Below are 19,642 nucleotides of genomic sequence, written 5' to 3' on the forward strand. Positions count from 1 at the left end.
AAATGACAGAAACATGCCGCTGTTGTATTTCGGGGGACGCTCTGAACTCTTGTAGTAGTGTGTAGCATCATAGATCATCTGTAAACATCTAATACAGAACAAATATGTACTGTAGGAGGGAGGTTTTCAGTCAAACAGGATAGTTCTTGTCTTGCATAGAAGGACTGTAGTATGATAGCAGCAGTGTGAAAAAAAAGGATTTTTTTTGCAGCCCTAAAAAGAGGAGCAGATACATAATACCATCAATATTTCATAGATACCTACTTTAAAAATATTTTCTTCAGCTCTTATAGTAGATAAGCCTTAGGTTGTGCTGTCACTGTAGTCTTATTGCCGTCTCTACAGGCCCTGCTGTAGTTGCAGGCTTGCACTGGATTGCTTTATCTATCTAGAAGTTTCCTTCCTAAATGAGAAAATGAATAGCAGTTTTAATAAACCTCCTGAAGCGACATGAGCAAAATATAGGACAAAACTGTGGTGGTGAAATGTTGGTGTTTCCGTTTCCTTTTTAACTATTTATGTTCTTTATATGATTTGCAGTTATTTTACTTTTTTTTGTATATTATCTTGGCAAATTAGATGTTTACATAAAAAAGAAATGCAGCTCAATCTGTGTACATGGCATACAGGCTTCTATACACATGCTGAGCCCTGTAGTTACCTTCAAATTACTTATTACTGGTGTGGATAAATATATATATTTTTACCTATTACACAAAGCCATTGTTGGCTGTATTTGGCCGTTACAGTTGATAATTGTTTTGTGTAATAGAAGACATTGATCAGCCAATATGCACAATGTCAGCTAATCGTTGTCAGCCAACGATCAGCCTTGTAACAATCTGCTGCCATCTCTCTGTGTAATAAAAGCGGCAGACCGCCACTGTCTCCTATGGGCTGCCCGGATGATCTAATGATCGCCCGGGTAGCCTCCCCGCGAGAAGCAAGTGAGCACTGACCTGACAGGTTGGCGCTTGCTTGCTCTCTACATTGCCCTGTGTAATAGGGGCTTTAGATATGAGAAAGGGTAGACCTGACTGACACTCCCTTTAATTTAGCTATGTTACCCTTTTGTGCATACTAAATTTATTCTAACTGTGAATTACATTATACTAATATTGCATTGTAATTTTTACATTGGCAGTCATCTACAAGCCATGAGACAGTCCATTTCAATTATTATAGTTCATCTGGGAATACATTGCTTTCTTATACTGTGGTTGATTAAAAGGAAACAACAATTTTTGGATAGCAGAACAAAGTTACTTATCCCAATATATGGCCAGTAACGCTGAAAGCAGTCATTTGCCTAGGCTGAGGCCAGTCTCTGAGATTATACTAATCAGGTTACTGTTGAAATAGTGCTTGGGTTTTTATGGTTTATCATAAGACTTGTAGGAGTTTATTTATGATGCCTGAGTGATGAACCTATTGCTTGTACTCTGCCATTAGACTCTGCAGAGACTGGATTTGTGTCATAGAGTAGCCTCACATTTTGAGCTTTCTTAACAATTATTTCAATCCCATAATCATTAGAGACAAGTAAAAATGGTTCCTTCAGCTCTAGTTATTGTAAACTTTAGCTGTAAAAGGTCGAGAGCCAGGCCACAATAAAGGATTTCCCAACAATCCAATCTAATGATCTCCTAGATCTGGGCCTTTTCCCACACATGAGTATTTCTGTTTGATGTGATGTCCAAAGTATAAGTGGTTTGTTTTTTTTAGTGTGTGAATATGTATCTTAGATGATTAGGTTACATACAATGTGTGTGGTGGGGATATGTTTGGATAGAATTAGTGTTTCATCTACAAAATCAAAAGAAGGATTTACAGTGGGACGGCAAAATAAAGAAAGCCTTTTCATAAAGAACTCTTGAACTTTGCACTTTTTCTTCTCAAAAATATTTAAAGGATTACTAATTCAAATTGCATAATGCTTTATATGAGCAATATATCTACAGAAGTATACAGAGATCAGGGAAAAGGGAGGGTGCATATGGTCTACAAATTCAAACTGCATATCTATCTATCTATCTATCTATCTATCTATCTATCTATCTATCTATCTATAATCTATCTTAGGGCCCTATTACTCGGGCCAATATTGCCTTGTATAATTGGCTCAGTGCGGAGAATGATGATTCCCCCTGTAGTCTCTTTACTGGGAACTCCTAGTTTGTCTGTCTATCTATCTAACAATATGGACACAGAATAACAAACTGATCCACCGCCTTCTCTCCATTGAAGTTTGTAGGCTGCTGAACCTCTTAAATACACAACAAACAAATAACTGTTAGTCCATCCCTGTTATCCGGAAGTATATTAAAATGCAATCAAGTAGATTACATTTGCCCGTTATTCATGAATATGTGTAATTTTTACCTCTGTTTTAATGGAAAATACGAAATGGCAATATATTAATGGGTTAAAAACAAAACAAAATAAAGTTTATTTAATTTCAGATGGGAAAAATATATATTGCTGTATTTTGTATTGTTTCCGAGTAACAGTCTGTATTGCAGCCCATACCTGCATTTATTATTCCACTGGTTGTCACTGGAATCAGTCAATAAATGGGTGACTCTAAGTGAATACATACTGTAGCCCCTGTACTACATTTAGACAATTGTTTTCTGACTGATGTAAGGCTGGGTTCACACTGTGTTTTTGCAATCCTTTTTTTTCATTTGATTTTTGAAAAAAACGGATGAAAAATGGGTTGAAAAAACAAATGCATTTGTGTGCATCCGTTTGGATCCGTTTTTCAAAATTTATCAGCGATGTCTGAATATGTGTATTTGGCTATGTTCACACAACGCCAAAATTAACATAAAGGTGGCCGATTTTCATATTTTAAAAAAACTGCCATTTTTGCCACGATTTAACTGACTGAAATGGCAATGCATTGAAGTCAATGGGAAGACGGACGTCCAATGCACACAATGCATTGAATAACGGACGTTTTTGCCGCGGGCGTCAAAATAATGAACATGATCATTATTTCCAGAAGTCTTTTGTAAAAAGCGGACCTTTTTTTATTAGTAGTTCACACACAGTTTTCCTTTTATCACCGTTCTTTCTCTGTCTTTACTATTAAATTCAATTAACTTTTCAATTAAGCCGCATCCAAAGTTTAATTAGTAACTCCAAACTAGAATAATGTACAAACACCAGTCATTGCAGGGGAGGCCAGGCTGCTAAATAACGTCCGTTATTGTAGCCTCAAAATAACGGACATAATTTTAAACGGGGCTGAAAAAACGTTGTGTGAACATAGCCTTTGTATGTATTTATAGTAGAGACGATACACATGGATGCAATGGAAAATAAAAGGAATGCTGTTTTGACATAATTGTTGTTTTTTAAAAATGAAAATAAAAACTAAGTAAAAAAACAACAACAGTATGCCTAAATTTACATCACATTTTTGCCATACACTTTGGGGAGAATCCATTAATGTGTGTTTTTATATCAAAAAGTTATAGATTTTTTTGGACAATCTACCCATTTCAACCTTAAGGTTAAAAATTTATGAAAAAGCTCAAAATCTTATACTGTATTTATAGCTTCTCTTACCATCAAGTGCTTCTTATTATGGGACATTTTTAGTTTTTTTTTTGCAAATTTACACAAGCATAGATTGTCAGAATTTTCCAACAAATATTGATTGATATATCTACCTTGTGTAGCTATTTAGTGGTATAAACTATTCTTTTTTTGGTCACATTAGAGAATTTCTGTAATGCAGGTAACACCCATTGCCAAGATAGCCTTGACTCATGCAGTTTGAGGCTGGGTTCACACACAGTATATTTCAATCAGTATTGTGGTCCTCATAGTGCAACCAAAACCAGGAGCGGATTAAAAACACAGAAAGGCTCTGTTCACACAATGTTGAAATTGAGTGGATGGCCGCCATTTAATGGCAAATATTTGCTGTTATTTTAAAACGACGGCTGTTATATTGAAATAATGGCAGTTATTTACCGTTATATGATGGCCATCCACTCAATTTCAACAGTGTGTGAACAGATCCTTTCTGTGTTTTTAATCCACTCCTGGTTGAGGTTGCAAAATACTAAGCAAATACTGACTGAAATACACTGTGTGTGAACCCAGCCTGAGTCCTAACCTTTCAGCTTCAAGTCTTGCTCCTGTTCCGGCATTTTCTAAGCCGTTCTATAGGGCTTAATGAACCATAACATTAGCTATTAAATAACTCTCAGCTACTTCAATCTAATTTGGTCCTAACTGGGATTTATATACTTGACATCACAACTATTACTTTGGAATACTTTGGTGCATTAACTATGATAAATGAATGGTGTATATTTGGTGCTGTGTGACTGTGTGCTGTGTTATTTTTCAACATTACTTAGTCATATTAATGTTACATTACACGATTTATGCCATACTGTACCTCAAGGCTTGCAAGACCACAGTTTAATAAAGCTTAAAAAAAGTATTCTTTCTCAGTTTCACTACATTAAATGACTTTTATGCAACACCAGCATTTCTAAATAAATGGTGACATGAGATCCTACATGACGGGGAAACTGAAGATGAATCAAGATGGAATGTTGCAATTTTCACTTATGGTATATCAAATAACTAAATAAGTTTATTAGCCTTAAGGGGGAAAGCCAGAGAATTTTTCTTAATTATCTGGTTTCAGAATGTTAAATAGATTTGTAAATTACTTCTATTTAAAAATCTTAAGACTTCCAGTACTTATCAGATGCTGTATGTCCTGCAAGAAGTTGTGTATTATTTCCCATCTGAAACAGTGCTGTCTGCTGCCACCTCTGTCCATGTCAGAAACTGTTCAGAGCAGTAGAGGTTTTCTATTAAGATTTGCTACTGCTGTGGACAGTTCTTATCATGGACAGAGGTGGCAGCAGAGAGCACTGTTAAATATTAGAAAGAATACACCACAACTTCCTGCAGGACAAACAGCAGCTGATAAGTAGTGGCATGCTATATATATATATATATATATATATATATATGTAATTTTGTTGGAGTTCCCCTTTAACTATTGTAAACTCTTAAGGGGCTCTTCTCCACCATGTAACCAGCAGATACCATGCAGTATGATACCACTAATGGGCCTCTCTTGAACAAGTGGCAGAAGCAAGAAAGAAAGAACAGGTGAAACAAGGGAGTATTGGGGAAAAGATAGACACTAGAGATGAGCTAACCTCAAACATGCTCGAGTCTATCCGAACCCGAACTTTCGGCATAGCGGGGGCTGCTGAAGTTGGATAAAGCTCTTAAGCTGTCTGGAAAACATTAATACATGGATATGTTTTCCACTTAGCCTTAGGGCTTTATCCAAGTTCAGCAGCTATGCCGAATGCTCGAGGTTCGCTCATCTCTAATAGACACGTAAAATTCCTTCATGTGACATCTAATGGATGAATAGGAATATTACATGTAAAATACTGAATTTAAAATGCAAAATCCAAGTAACGCTATACCATCTGCCACAGCATTTTACTGTGCCAGGTAAAGTGTTAAAGCTGTCATGTTTACAGGGAAAATGTTTACTTGTTATTATTTTCTTATTTGATACAAGAAGAGGGTAATACATTTGGGAAATATGAATGAGAATACTGTACAATACATTTTTGAGCAATAAATGGAATTAATGGAAACAATGACACTATGCATCCGGTGCCCTTAGTCCTCATCACATGACCTTTCAAGAGCTTAGCATTTGGCAGGGATCTTTGGGGTACAACCATTTAAAACTGCCAATAAAAACGAGTAAATTATATAAATACATAATATTGTGTAATAGTATACATTGTCTTTATTAAATTACCTTTTTATAGATATTTGCTATCGGCTTTCAGTACAATAACACTTACTTTTTACCTTTGTCTGAGTGATGGATTCCATTTCCTCAATACCTCTTTAATTTGTCATCTAGATGAATGTTTTCTCATTGCAGGAGACCTTGACTACAAAATAAATGGAGCTGTACATATTCAAAGCTTTTGATGAATGTTGGCAATTTAGAAATCTTTTTTTCGAAGTGATGAGGTTTTTATTCTATATTTCAAACCTGTATGTAAGAATTAGTGTACAATGGGCACTGGTGATATAGTGCTGCCAAGGAAGGTGCTGTCTGACTTAGGGAAAATTAAGACTTCTATAGACAAAAATATCATCTTTTTCACGTAAGCTTGTCTGGTTTAAGTGCGTTCTAAGCTACTACAAACATTTTAGGAGCATCCTAGTTTTTAGCTTATAAACAGGACAAGGACGTGTAATGGTAGTTGCCAAGACAGATTTTTGAGTGTACTCCTTTTATGCATATACTTCTTCCTGTCATTGTTTCCAATTACTTTGGCTTCATGTGCAGTAACATAGATGAGACACGGCATGTGACACTTGCTTTGTGTTATTGTTAGCAGTTTGTGATGGTTGTAATGATGTGATGGAGTACTCTGGTAATACAAAGTGACAGCTTTGCTGTAGTACAACACTAACTGCATGTACTTTCTTTTGTAGCTGGGATGACAGCAGTTCTGCTAGCAGTGGCCTTAGCGACACACTTGATAACCTCAGCACTGATGACCTGAATACATCCTCTATTGGTTCCTATTCCAATGCAGTTTCTCCTAGGAAAACTAATCATACATCGGTAAGTATTGGCCGATAACTCATGATTTCATTATACTTGGTCATACCCTTTGTGCTATTTAAGTGTAAGTTTAAAATGTACTACAGATTGATTGTAAGGGACTGCTAAACACCAAAATTGAAGTGGCCCTACGTAAAGCATGATGGTAAAAGGGTTCCTCTGACAAATTTTTCAAAAAGTAGAAATGAAAAGGATGCAGGATAGAATATATAGAGTGCTTATGTCTTAGTCTTCTACGCAGGTTTTCATTTTTTTTCTTTCCAAAAGGCATCTTTCTCTTTAATGTATTGTATTGTCTGTGCGCATTAAAACCACAACACCTGGAGGTTTCTGCTGGACCTTGGATCACCATTCTTTAGCACCATTCTCTGGCATTCTCTAAATTTGTGGGCCTTAGGCCTGGCACACATTGTATAGTTGGTGTACATGCCTGATGTATTGCATGCATAACACATTATACACATCTGGCCTAACATGTGACTAGTGACTATATTTAGTCTATTTCTCAAACCTAAGCTTTAAAGGGGTTATCCAGCGCTACAAAAACATGGCCACTTTTCCCCCTACTGTTGTCTCTAGTTCAGGTGTGGTTTGCAATTAAGCTCCATTTACTTCAATGGAACTGAGTTTCAAAACCCCACCCAAACTGGAGACAACAGTAGGGGAAAAGTGGCCATGTTTTTGTAGCGCTGGATAACCCCTTTAAAGTTTTACTCTTGCTATGACCTTCCAAATTTAAAAATCAAGAATATAAGCAAGCACGTTTACAATTTACATTAAATATTTCATACATACTTGTGTCCAGGTCCAGTCTCCTTAAGGCAGCCTTTTAGTCTTAGGACTTCCTGTGTTTGGTCCAGCACAAGACTAAAAAACTGCCTTCAGGAGACTGGACTTAGATATAAGTAAGTATAGCATAACAAGTAAAAAAAAAAATAGTTTGTAAACTTGATTTATATCACATCTATTGTTGTTTTAGATTTTTGGAAGCTTTAACATCAAACTCCCTTTAATAGTATAGAGCCGCAGAAGCCTTTGAAGTCCAGTAATGTTCAGTTTAGTGAAATCAGTGAGACCACTGAGGGTATGTTGCAGTGTACTGTATGTCAGTATTTTTACTGGTATCCTGATGTATCTCTTGCTGCATGAACATGATGTGAGTGGGGCCAAACAGAAACTCTGGAAATCATATGAATTATTACAAAATGCAATTGTGAACATTGTACCATCTGATTTATAGTGTTTTCAAACTTCTTAAATTCTTTATTGTTGAGCTTTAGTTTTGTTTTGGAGATTTTATAGTTATTTTATAGTTAGTAAGTTTTCATTGTAATACAGATATTTTTTCTGTGTTTTCGGAACTTTGTAGCCTCTCCCATAATGTAATGTACACATGTGGCGTATGATAAAACATAAAATATTCTGGTATAAAATATGTCACTGGAAATAGTGACATCTGCTGGCCATATAGTTACAGAAATATTTAACATAAAGATTCTGAGATTGTATACTGCCACCCTGTCCTTATATTCATCATCCAGGTTCAGAAATACTGTATTAAGTCCCCTTCAAGACAGAGAAGTGTGTGCACCAGGGAGGGAACTGTAGGGGACAGTAGAAAAGTGGATTAATTCTGTGTGCTGACTCAGTAGCAGCTGTATAGTAGTTGTAGTTGCTGCTGAGGAAACTCACAATACATTCCCCTAAAGAGCTCTGGAGCTGGGATCTCCTGCCCCTGTGTGTGTCTCAGGGCTGATTCTAGCTTTTCTGCTGCCTGAGGTGAAAATTAAAATGGCGCCCCCCTGATACTAGAATCAATTGTGTAGGAACTATTCTCACGTCGATACCTCAGCTACTAGTAAACTTATTATTTTCTCATTATGTATTATGATGTTCTGCAGAATCTCATCACAAACCCCAGCTGCTGCAGAACCTCATCATACACCTCAGCTGCTGCAGAACATCACACTACACCTCAGCTGCTGCAAGACATTACACTACACCTCAGATGCTGCAGAACCTCATCATACACCTTAGGTGCTGCAGAACCTCATCATAAACCTCAGCTGCTGCAGAACCTCATCATACACCTCAGCTGCTGCAGAACCTCATCATAAACCTCAGCTGCTGCAGAACCTCATCATACACCTTAGCTGCTGCAGAACCTCAAACGCCTCTTACTTTATAAAGAACCAGTCATAATATTTCAGCTGATTGTTGTACTACAAGTTCCTGGACTGGATAACACCGCCACACCAGACCTGACCAATACCGCCATACTGTGACTGGATAACACTGCCACACCAGACCTGACCAATACTGCCATACTGTGACTGGATAACACTGCCATACCAGACCTGACCAATACCGCCATACTGTGACTGTATAACACCGCCACACCAGACCTGAACAATACCGCCATACTGTGACTGGATAACACCGCCATACCAGACCTGACCAATACCACCCTACTGTGACTGGATAGCACCGCCATACCAGACCTGACCAATACCGACACACTGTGACTGGGTAACACCGCCACACCAGACCTGACCAATACCACCCTACTGTGACTGGATAACACCGCCATACCAGGCCTGACCAATACCGCCATACTGTGACTGGATAGCACCGCCATACCAGACCTGACCAATACCGCTATACTGTGACTGGATAACACAACCATACTAGACTTTACCAATGCCGCCATATTGTGACTGGATAACACTGCCATACCAGACCTGATCAATACTACCTTACTGTGACTGGATAACACCGCCATACCAGACCTGACCAATACCACCATATTGTGACTGGATAACACCACCAAACCAGACCTGATACCAACATACTGTGACTGATTAATACCACCATACCAGACCCGATACCACCTGATAACATCACAGTATAACAGCACCATACAGGGACCATATTGGGGTACATGGGGTACATTACTAGTTGTTTATTATTCAGTGTTTTATACAATCAGATAAGGTAATATGGGGAAATTCATATTATATTCCAGTCCTACAGGAGCTGCAGTCACAGGGTAACTGTACACAATGTGGGACTACAACCCCCAGTGTGCTCTGTCTATGCAGCTTTTGTCCCCTTCAACTTTGATTCTTGGAAGGGGGGCACAGACAGAAGCCAGACCACACTGGGAGTTGTAGTCCTACAGTGTCACAGCTCCTGTAGAACTAAAACACCCTGCTGCTGTCAGTAGTTGTGTGTAAGCAGCCCCCAGTGTCTCCCACCCCCCACTGTATCAGTGATAGTGTGCTGTATACTTACAGAGGTGGTGCAGTCACAGAGGTCCCGGCAGGAGAGGGAGGTCAGAGGTCATCCATCCTCCGCGGCAGCCAGATAAGAGAGCAGCTTCTCCTCACAGTGACAGGAGGGGGGGGGGGGGCGCAGGGGCTTTCTCTCTCTCCCTCTCTCTACATACTCTGCAGATAACTGTCATTCAGCAGGTGGTCTGCTGAATCCTCCGTCACTCCCCCCCCCCCTCTGAAAAGACTGGAGGGAGCTGAGCACAGTTCAGAGTGCAGTACAGTGATTTCATAGGCAAAAGATTCGGGGGAGTGAACTTCCTGTTCGGGGCACTGGCCCCGAATCTTAATGCCTAGCGACGCCACTGCACTCAGCACGGTTAGGGGATCGGGCTGCTTTAATTTTAGCGAAGTTAAACTTCACTAAAATGACAGTGGCAGAGAAGATTCTGCCGCCCCCTGCAGGACCCCAAGAGCTGCCGCCTGAGACGGAAGCCTCAGTCTGCCTCATGGCAGAAGCGGGCCTGGTGTGTCTGCTCCAGTCAGGGGGAGAAAGCCTGATAAGGACATTGTACAGGGGCCTGGACAGACCTGACACTGCAGAAGCACCACTCCCCCGCAGGGCAGTTTCCAGGTCATTTTGGCAACAGGGCGAGTCTTGATAAAAGCCCCCCAACACACACACACTCAGTTCAACCATGGGGAAGGTAGGGGGGCTTTTATCAAGATTCGGGTTATTAGAAAGAAGCAGTGTATGTATTGCGGTATAGAGCAGTGCAGCGCTCCTACCAAATAATGTTCTACTGAATACAAAATCATTATACAGTGACTCACAGGTGACGTCTTCTTTGATCTGATGGTCACTTCCCTTTTCCTCTGCATCCGGCCCCGGCCTCCATGATGATTTCTTGCAGCTACAATTCCTCTTTTTAGAACCTGCCAGACAAACATCTCAGGCTCTGCACTTCCAGCAACTTCCTTTCCTTTTCCCATCTACAAGGTCCCAAACTGTATGCTGGGAGAGCTGTGTGACCTCCATTATACTGACATACAGGACGCTGGGAGAGCTGTTTGACCTCCACTACATTGACATACAGGATGCTGGGAAAGCTGTGTGACCTCCATTATACTGACATACAGAAGGCTGGGAAAGATGGGTGACCTCCATTATACTGACATACAGGATGCTGGGAGAGCTGTGTGACCTCCATTATACTGACATACAGGATGCTGGGGAAGCTGTGTGACCTCCACTTCACTGACATACAGGATGCTGGGAAAGCTGTGTGACCTCCATTATACAGACATACAGGATGCTGGGAATGCTGTGTGACTTCAATTACACTGAAATACAGGATGCTGGAAGAGCTGTGTGACCTCCACTATACTAACATACAGGATACTGGGAAAGCTGGGTGACATCCATTACACTGAAATACAGGATGCCGGGAAAGTTGTGTGACTTCAATTACACTGATATACAGGATGCTGGGAAAGCTGTGTGACCTCCACTACTCTGACATACAGGATGCTGGGAGAGCTGTGTGACCTCCATTACACTGACATACAGGATGCTGGGAAAGCTGTGTGACCTCCACTACACTGACATACAGGATGCTGGGAAAGATATGTGTCCTCCATTATACACTGACATGCAGGATGCTGTCAGAGCAGGGTGACCTCCATTATACACTGACATACAGGATACTGGAAAAGCTGGGTGACATCCATTACACTGACATACAGGATGTGGGGAAAGTTGTGTGACCTCAATTACACTGACATACAGGATGCTGGGAAAGCTGTGGGACCTCCACTACACTGACATACAGGATGCTGGGAAAGCTGTGTGGCTTCCATTATACACTGACATACAGGATGCTAGGAGAGCTGTGTGACCTCCATTACACTGACATACAAGATACTGTCAGAGCAGGGTGACCTTCTTTATACACTGACATATAGGATGCTGGAAGAGCTGTGTGACCTCCACTACACTAACATACAGGATGCTGGGAAAGCTGTGTGACCTCCATTATACACTGACATATAGGATGCTGGGAGAGCTGGGTGAACTCCATGACACTGACATACAGGATGCTGGGAAAGCTGTATGACCTCCATTATACACTGACATACAGGATGCTGGGAGAGCTGGGTACATACAGGGTGCTGGTAAAGCTGTGTGACCTCCATTACACTGATATACAGGATGCTGGGAGAGCTGTGTGACCTCCATTACACTGACATACAGTATGCTGGGAAAGCTGTGTGACCTTCAATCCACTGACATACAGGATGCTGGGAGAGCTGGGTGACTTGTAAACTTTGGTGCTGAGGGCGGGGCTTATCGCGGGGGGGGGGGGGGCAGGTTTATCAGGACACATCTGGGGCTCACTCTGTGCACGATTCCCCCCACCAGCTGCCTGCAGCCTCCAGCTCCTTTTCTGGTCCCTCTGTCCTCTTGTGGCTTCCGGTGCAGGCAGCCACCTGTCATACAGAGGCCGCCTGCACAGGAGGCCTCTGTGTCTCTGCCCCGGCTGCTGTTTCCTTTAGCTGTACGTGGGTATGCACAGCTAAAGGTCGTTCTGGCCAGGGGATCTGGAACTTTGATTCCAGATCCCCGGGCAAGCCCTGAGAATGCAGCCCTGCTCCCCCAGCCCCCAACTCACTCACTTTGATGATGCTTCCTCCATCCCATCCCGACAGCTGTTTGTGAGGAGGTGAGTCCTGCACATGACCGCCACTTGTTTCATTGGAGGAGAGGAGGGGGGTTGTGTGACTCTGCCTGGTAAGGGTCCTCAGCCCTGCAGCCTGCTGCTGGAGCGTCCAGGCAGAGTGTCAGGCATACCGGGGGCAGGGCCCTCAGGCCCCCATGCCCCCACTCAGCTCCAGCGTTTTCCCTGAGTGGCAGCAGCCTGCATCCGTGGGCCTGTGGGATGCAAGCAGCGGCACAAAGGTGGTAAGATAGTGAAGTTGCAAGGAAGGCCGCCTGGGCCCCTCTGACTGGCGGGCCAGGTTGCAACTGCAACCCCTGCGACTGCTGTAGCTGCGCCACTGATTAGGATGCTTTGTACAGCTTTTATATTGTAATAAGCCCCACTATGCAGCTCCTATATAGTTTAAGACCTCTCTATATAGACCTTGTATAGTAGATTGCTGCTTTTTGCATCCCTCTTTTGTAATATCCTCCTCTGTTTAGCCATGAAAATTAAAAACTCGTCTTATACACATTCCACTGCTTCTGCTTTCCCGCCACCTGCTCTCCTGTCTTCTCTCTTCTCGCACAGGCAGTGTGTCACAGATGTCCCCAACATCCTGTGAGCATCGCTCCATCAATTACATATGCATTTTAAATGCACTGAAACAATTGAATGACACTGTTGAATGGTCCTATTACACTCACAGATTTATCTGACAGATCATTGAAGCCAAAGCCAGGAACAGACCATAAACAGGGAACAGGTCATAAAGGAAAGACTGAGATTTCTCCTCTTTTCAAATCCATTCCTGGCTTTGGTCTAAAAAATCTATCAAATATCTGTCAGATAATCTCTTTGTGTAATAGGGCCTTTACTTGGGAATCTGGGACAGGTGTCCTGGATTCCTGGAATGGCCCTGCAGCTAATATCCGAGAATAATTTAGAGGCCCTTGTTTTGTGTATACCCATTATAGACAATGTGACAGTTATGAGTTTTCTGCCATCTTGAATCTCATTTCCCATCCTATATGTTTCTCCTAATGAAGCCTTAATTTCCCATGATTGCTTTGGTTTTGCAAAGGTAAAGTGTGGAGTCTTATTACTGCAATTATTCTCCTTTCTAAGTGCAGCTAATGTGAAATAGTGACACTGAAATTCTGTTCCCTAACACACACTGTATAGTATTAGAAGCTTATCACAGCACTTCTACAGAAAAGGCAGAAATATCTTAAACAGCACTTTGTACAAGGGGATAAATACAGACAGATCTTCATGGGAAGGGGTCCGAGTTGTAAGGAGGGGATGATGTATACCTGTACCGCGTAAGAATCGGCTACACAGGACAGACTGACCTCCCATCCCATCTACATGATAATGTGTAGCAGGTCTGAGTGGTCGTCACATAACCCATCTGCAAAATGTCCAATAAATGTTTTTTTCTGGAATGCTGGAATTTTCTCTATTCAATTATTTGCTCCTTAAGAATAAGGGTCCACTTACACAGAAAGATTATCTGACAGATTATCTGCCAAAGATTTGAAGACAAAGACGGAAACAGACTATAAAGAGAGAACAGATTATAAAGGAAAGACTGAGATTTCTACTTGTTTCAAATCCATTCCTGGCTTTGGCTTCAAATCTTTGGCAGATAATCTGTCAGATAACCTTTCTGTGTAAATGGACCCTAATGCTACATTTACACGGAACGATTATCGGGCGATAAAGATCGAATTCAAACGATAATCGTACGTTTAAACGAGGCGAACGATCCATAAATCGTTCATTTTGATCTTTTAACATGTTCTTAAATCGTCGTTCATCGTTCGTAAAAAATTCGCCGATCGTTCCGTGTAAACAGTCGTTCACTGATTTTACCTATGTGTGAGATAGGCTTAAGCGATCGCAAAACGAATTTTCTGTACGATATATCGTTCCATCTAAATGCTGATCGTTATAAAAAAAAAATTGTTACTTCGAAATCGTTAATCGTTAATAACGGCCTCGTGTAAACGTAGCATTAGACACGACCATCTAACTATGCTTACTATTTTTCTTAGAAAATTTTCTATATATTGCAGGTTAAGACAGAAGCAGAGAAGGCTTGGTGCAATGAGGAGCTAAAGAAACAAGAAGATGACTATGACATCAGTATAGACAGTGGTAAATGGAAAGGTCTTTCACCTGGATTGACAGATGACTCAGAAAAAGGACAGAAGTCTTTATCTATCTCCCAGACTGGGTCATGGAGGCGTGGAATGACGGCTCAGATGGGATCAACATCATCTAGGCACAAATCTGGAAGCAGCTCTCTAAAAACAGCAGGTATGAAAAATGTAAAAAAAAAAAAAAAAAAAAAAAACGTGTTTTTTTTCCCCCTGCTGTTTTGTATTTTTTATAGTACCTAATAAAGTTCTTATATATTATACCATAAAAGTTTAACTTTATGCTAGATCATTATAATTTAGTTTTTTGCCTATTAGTCTTATTATAAATTTCTACATAATTTGACAACAGGAAAAACAGATGATGTAAAAGCTTCTGAAAAAGTAAAAGCACCACTGAAAGGAGGCCCATTGCAGCGTTCCCCCTCAGATGCAGGAAAAAGCAGTGGGGATGAAGGTAAAAAGCCACCGTCTGGAATTGCACGTACAACGGCCACTGGGTCATTTGGCTTTAAGAAGGCTGGAGTTAGTTCACCTACCATAACTGGAAGTGGGGTTACTATTACTAGTGGATCAGCTACACTTGGGAAAATGCCTAAGTCATCAGGAATTGGAGGAAAAGGTGCCGGTAGGAAGACAAGTCTTGATGGATCACAAAACCAAGATGATGGAGTATTGTTAGCCAACTCCAAAAACACTTTGCAGTATCGCAGCTTACCTCGTCCTTCCAAGTCCAATACTAGTGGTATACCAGGAAGGGGAGGTCACAGGTCAAGTACAAGTAGCATTGACTCGAATGTCAGCAGCAAATCAGCCGGTGCAGCAGGCACGAAACTAAGGGAACCTTCAAAGATCTCAGAGCGTTCCAGCCCTGTCAATATCAATCAAACAGACAAGGACAAGGAAAAAGTGTCAGACTCAGAAAGTGTCTCTTTATCAAGTTCTCCTAAATCAAGTCCGACATCAGCCAATGCCTGTGGTACTCAAGGTCTGAGGCAGCCTGGATCAAAATATCCGGATATTGCTTCCCCAACGTTCCGAAGGTGAGGCAATGTTTATTACTGTCATATATTGTCTATGTCACACAGCGTGTCACTGGTAATTTTACATAGGACGGCAGGTAAAGCTATGACACTGAAGTTCTCTTTTATATGCTAGCACACACACACACACGCACACACACGCACAAATACAGACCAACCAATACACACATACAGACATCTGTAATAAAATATTAAAAAATTTATGCAAATGACACTCTTTATGCATGACCCATCTAAGCTTTACACTTTATGAAAATGACGGTATACATGGAGCAGAACTGCTCCAATACTATGGAGCAATAGCTACTCTATAAAGTGCCTTTCTATGGCTCAGTACAGATGTAGTCTCACTCAGAAACCATACTTTGTCTAAAATGATATTATTACAAAAATATAAATACGTTTTCTTACTTTCAAGAAAAATGCAGCATGTTACTAAGTAATGAAAATTATTTTTCTTTTTTGTAAACTTCAATAGATAGTGTCCTCTCCCTCTTGCAGCGCTAGAGTCCTGGGTTCAAATCCCACCAAGGACAACATCTGCAAAGAGTTTGTATGTTCTCTCCGTGTTTGCGTGGGTTTCCTTTGGGTACTTTGGTTTCCTTAAACACCCAAAAACATACAGATAGGTGAAGTGCTCTGTAAGTGCTATCCAAATAAAAACATTATTATATATATATATATATATATATATATATATATATATATAATGTATTCTGTATGTAAAATCTATCTATGATAAATCTTTTTAATAAGAGAACAGAAACAACTCTTATAATTAGATTCAGTGGTTATTAAATCTTTACTCAAGAAAGGTAATATCCTCTGTTTTACAAATGCCATTGTTTCATATCTTGATTAAAAGCATAAATCAAGTGATATTGTCCTCAAATATTGAAATACCAGAGCTGATGTTTTTTACTATTTGATGTGCGCAACTGTCTCCCTCTAGTGGACAAAATAGATATTTCAGTATTTTCTTACATTGAGACTGTGTATTAAGTATGATGTGAATGGACTACTTTTTTGACACAGTTTAATAGGATACTGGATGGATGATGTCAGGTATGTATCATTTCTTTATATTTTTTTCTAAGCCCATACACCACAGTCAGGACAATCATAGCATATTTTTTTTATTTAGAGTCAATGATGCAACTTTATCCACCACACCTTGCACTGTATTTGTACAGCCCGAGATATGCTATCTTTCAGGTATCATGTGACGAAGACATGTGGTCACATTACAGCATGACAGATCGGAGAGAGGATCATGTAGCAGCAGAGTCCTTTCCCCGCTTATCCTATGGATCAGACCCTGACTGATAAAACCCATGTCTATATGACATGTCAAAAGGTTTTTTTTTTTTTTTGGTGACAGGTACCGATACACCAACATTTGATTACTGGTGGCTGAAGAAGTTGGGTACAGCCCTAAGAATGCCTGAAAAATATGGATAGAGCCATAGGCCTTTACATATACCGCACACACATAGCATAGTGGTGTCCTGCTCCCCTTTATCTTGACAGCACACCCTTCGAAGTAGCAGTACAATGGATGTCATTATAAAGCAGTACTGAACAGTTTAAACTGTGATTTGAGCATTAGAAGCTCCTACAGCCTCTCTTTGTCTGCACTTCCTCTCCCTATCAACTTCATAGGCTTCTTTATGTACAGTAGCTATAACCTCATCCCTTGGTGAACTGATCTGTATGTAGACTTGCAGACTGGATGCTACGTTTTGGAGGCAAGGGAAGCAGGAAGGGAGTGTAATAAGTGGAGAAAAAAGGAATATAATAAGGCATATCACAAAGTTTCTTATATTTGATTGTACTATTGGTATATGGGACCTTTCGTGGAATTCACAGTGCCAATGTAAATGTTAGAAGCTGTGACTTAGTTTTAACAACCACAGGTACTTTAAGTGAAGGAGAATCTACTGACCAAATTAGCATTAGGTCCCATTCACACTAAGTAATTGGCGCTGAAACTCTATGGGAATTGGTGCTGAAATTCTGTTTGAATGGGAGAGCTTACATGCCTCCGCTCTCCGCACTTCTCCGCTCAAAGAATTGACATGTCAATTATTTGAGCGGAGGCGCGTGAATCCTCCAATTCAAAAAGACAGAAGGCAGGATTTGGCACTGAGTCCGTGCGGGGGGTTTTGTGCTGAATTTTGTTGCCGATTCTGTAGTGTGAACGGGCCCTTAGCATCTGACCAGGACATAGTTTTATTTTCTGGGTGCAAACAAAGAAGCTTTCCATTCTGTGGCAATGGGCAGAGATAATAACTTAATATCTGTGTGACATTAAATGTTTTAGACAATTGTACAACTTTGTATACAATGGATAAGATAAATTGAACATTTCGATTCAATTCACACTAAATATTTCTACTGCATAGGAACATTGCCTTCCTGTAATTCATTGGGTAGCGCTACCTGTCAAGTACCTATTTTTATAATGTAGTCCATGAGCAATGATCCATGTCATCCATAAATGATGTATGAGCTCTTGGTCTTGAAAATGAAAAGACTGACACATAATAAATTCATAACCTTTTCTATTACTCTGCAGATTATTTGGTACAAAAGCAGGAAATAAACCCTCTTCCCCTGTCAGTGGTGATGCGGTGAAGTCTGCCTCAGTCATGTCCAGTCCCAGCAACACATCCTTGGCTAGACAAGGCAGCCTGGATTCTCCTTCATCTGGTACAGGTAGCATGGGAAGTACTGGAGGACAGAGTGGAAGCAGCAGCCCCTTGTTCAGCAAACCCAATGAATTAATCCCTGATGTTATAAGCCTAGGACATTCCTTAGCCTCAAGCCCAGCTTCAGTTCATTCGTTTACATCTGGTGGCCAAGTCTGGACAACAAATCTGAGCAGTTCATCTGCTGGAAGTAAAGATACTCCTAGTTACCAATCTATGACAAGCCTTCATACTAGCTCAGAGTCCATAGATTTACCTCTCAGTCACCATGGATCATTGTCTGGGTTGACAACATGTACACAAGAACTGCAAAGCATGCTTATGCGGACTGGTAGTGTGAGATCCACCCTCTCAGAAAGGTGAGGACATTTACCAGTCAAAATTAATGTAATTACTTACTTTTACTTATATGACTCCAACATATCTCCAAACCTTGTACTGAGATTGTCACCATTCACATTCCTATTCCCAGTGGGCTCACAGTCTAATTTTTCTATTCTAAACATATGCACAATCAATTTATTAAAAAAAAAAAAAAATCTGTACATGCTCTACATGCTCCATGCTCTATCCCGGTACACAGTGCTGCTTGTTTCACCACTTACTTAGCATTCGCTGGGCTTGTTGAAGACCAAATGTAGTAATTGAGCATTTAACACTGTATTGTGTGCATCATTATTTACTGTGTGGCCCAGCAAATGCTTACATACAATTGACTTGATTGCACCAGCCTAGTGCTGGAAGGCACCTAGATGTTGCTATAACTTTTTATTTATCTAGACTGTGGGAAGAAAGACACACAAAAGCAGAAGAACATTCAAAGCTAATGCAGGTATTACTGTTGGTTGGATTAGAACACAGGACCCCAGTGCTCCAGGCAACAATGATAAGCACTGAGCTGCCCATAAAAAATCAACTTACAGTAAATTCGACCAAAAAAGACACACTTAAAGGGTTATTCCCTTATTTTTTAATCGTATTATTATTTCATCTTATATAGTAAATCTTACAAGGCTCGTCAAGTTGCTTATTTTTAATATACATTTATTTAGCAAACTAGCCTGCTTCTCCTGATAAAAGTAGCCTCCTTCCCCTCTAAA

The 19,642-nt window shown here is 40.5% G+C and overlaps 1 protein-coding gene across 9 annotated transcripts in view; it reads left to right on the top strand.

The window, feature by feature from the left end:
- Positions 1–19,642, top strand: part of NAV3 (neuron navigator 3) — a 344,164-nt gene that overhangs the window by 251,101 nt on the left and 73,421 nt on the right. For 8 of the 9 annotated variants that reach the window (XM_069975584.1, XM_069975530.1, XM_069975540.1 and 5 more), the window contains 4 exons: positions 6,520–6,652; positions 14,705–14,948; positions 15,141–15,831; positions 18,410–18,901. In XM_069975584.1, the coding sequence (XP_069831685.1) occupies positions 6,520–6,652; positions 14,705–14,948; positions 15,141–15,831; positions 18,410–18,901 (1,560 nt within the window). The remainder of the gene's footprint in view (positions 1–6,519; positions 6,653–14,704; positions 14,949–15,140; positions 15,832–18,409; positions 18,902–19,642) is intronic. The other variant, XM_069975603.1, reaches the window with a different exon arrangement.

This window comes from Dendropsophus ebraccatus, chromosome 1 (assembly GCF_027789765.1).
Source record: "Dendropsophus ebraccatus isolate aDenEbr1 chromosome 1, aDenEbr1.pat, whole genome shotgun sequence".
Classification (NCBI taxonomy): Eukaryota; Metazoa; Chordata; class Amphibia; order Anura; family Hylidae; genus Dendropsophus; species Dendropsophus ebraccatus.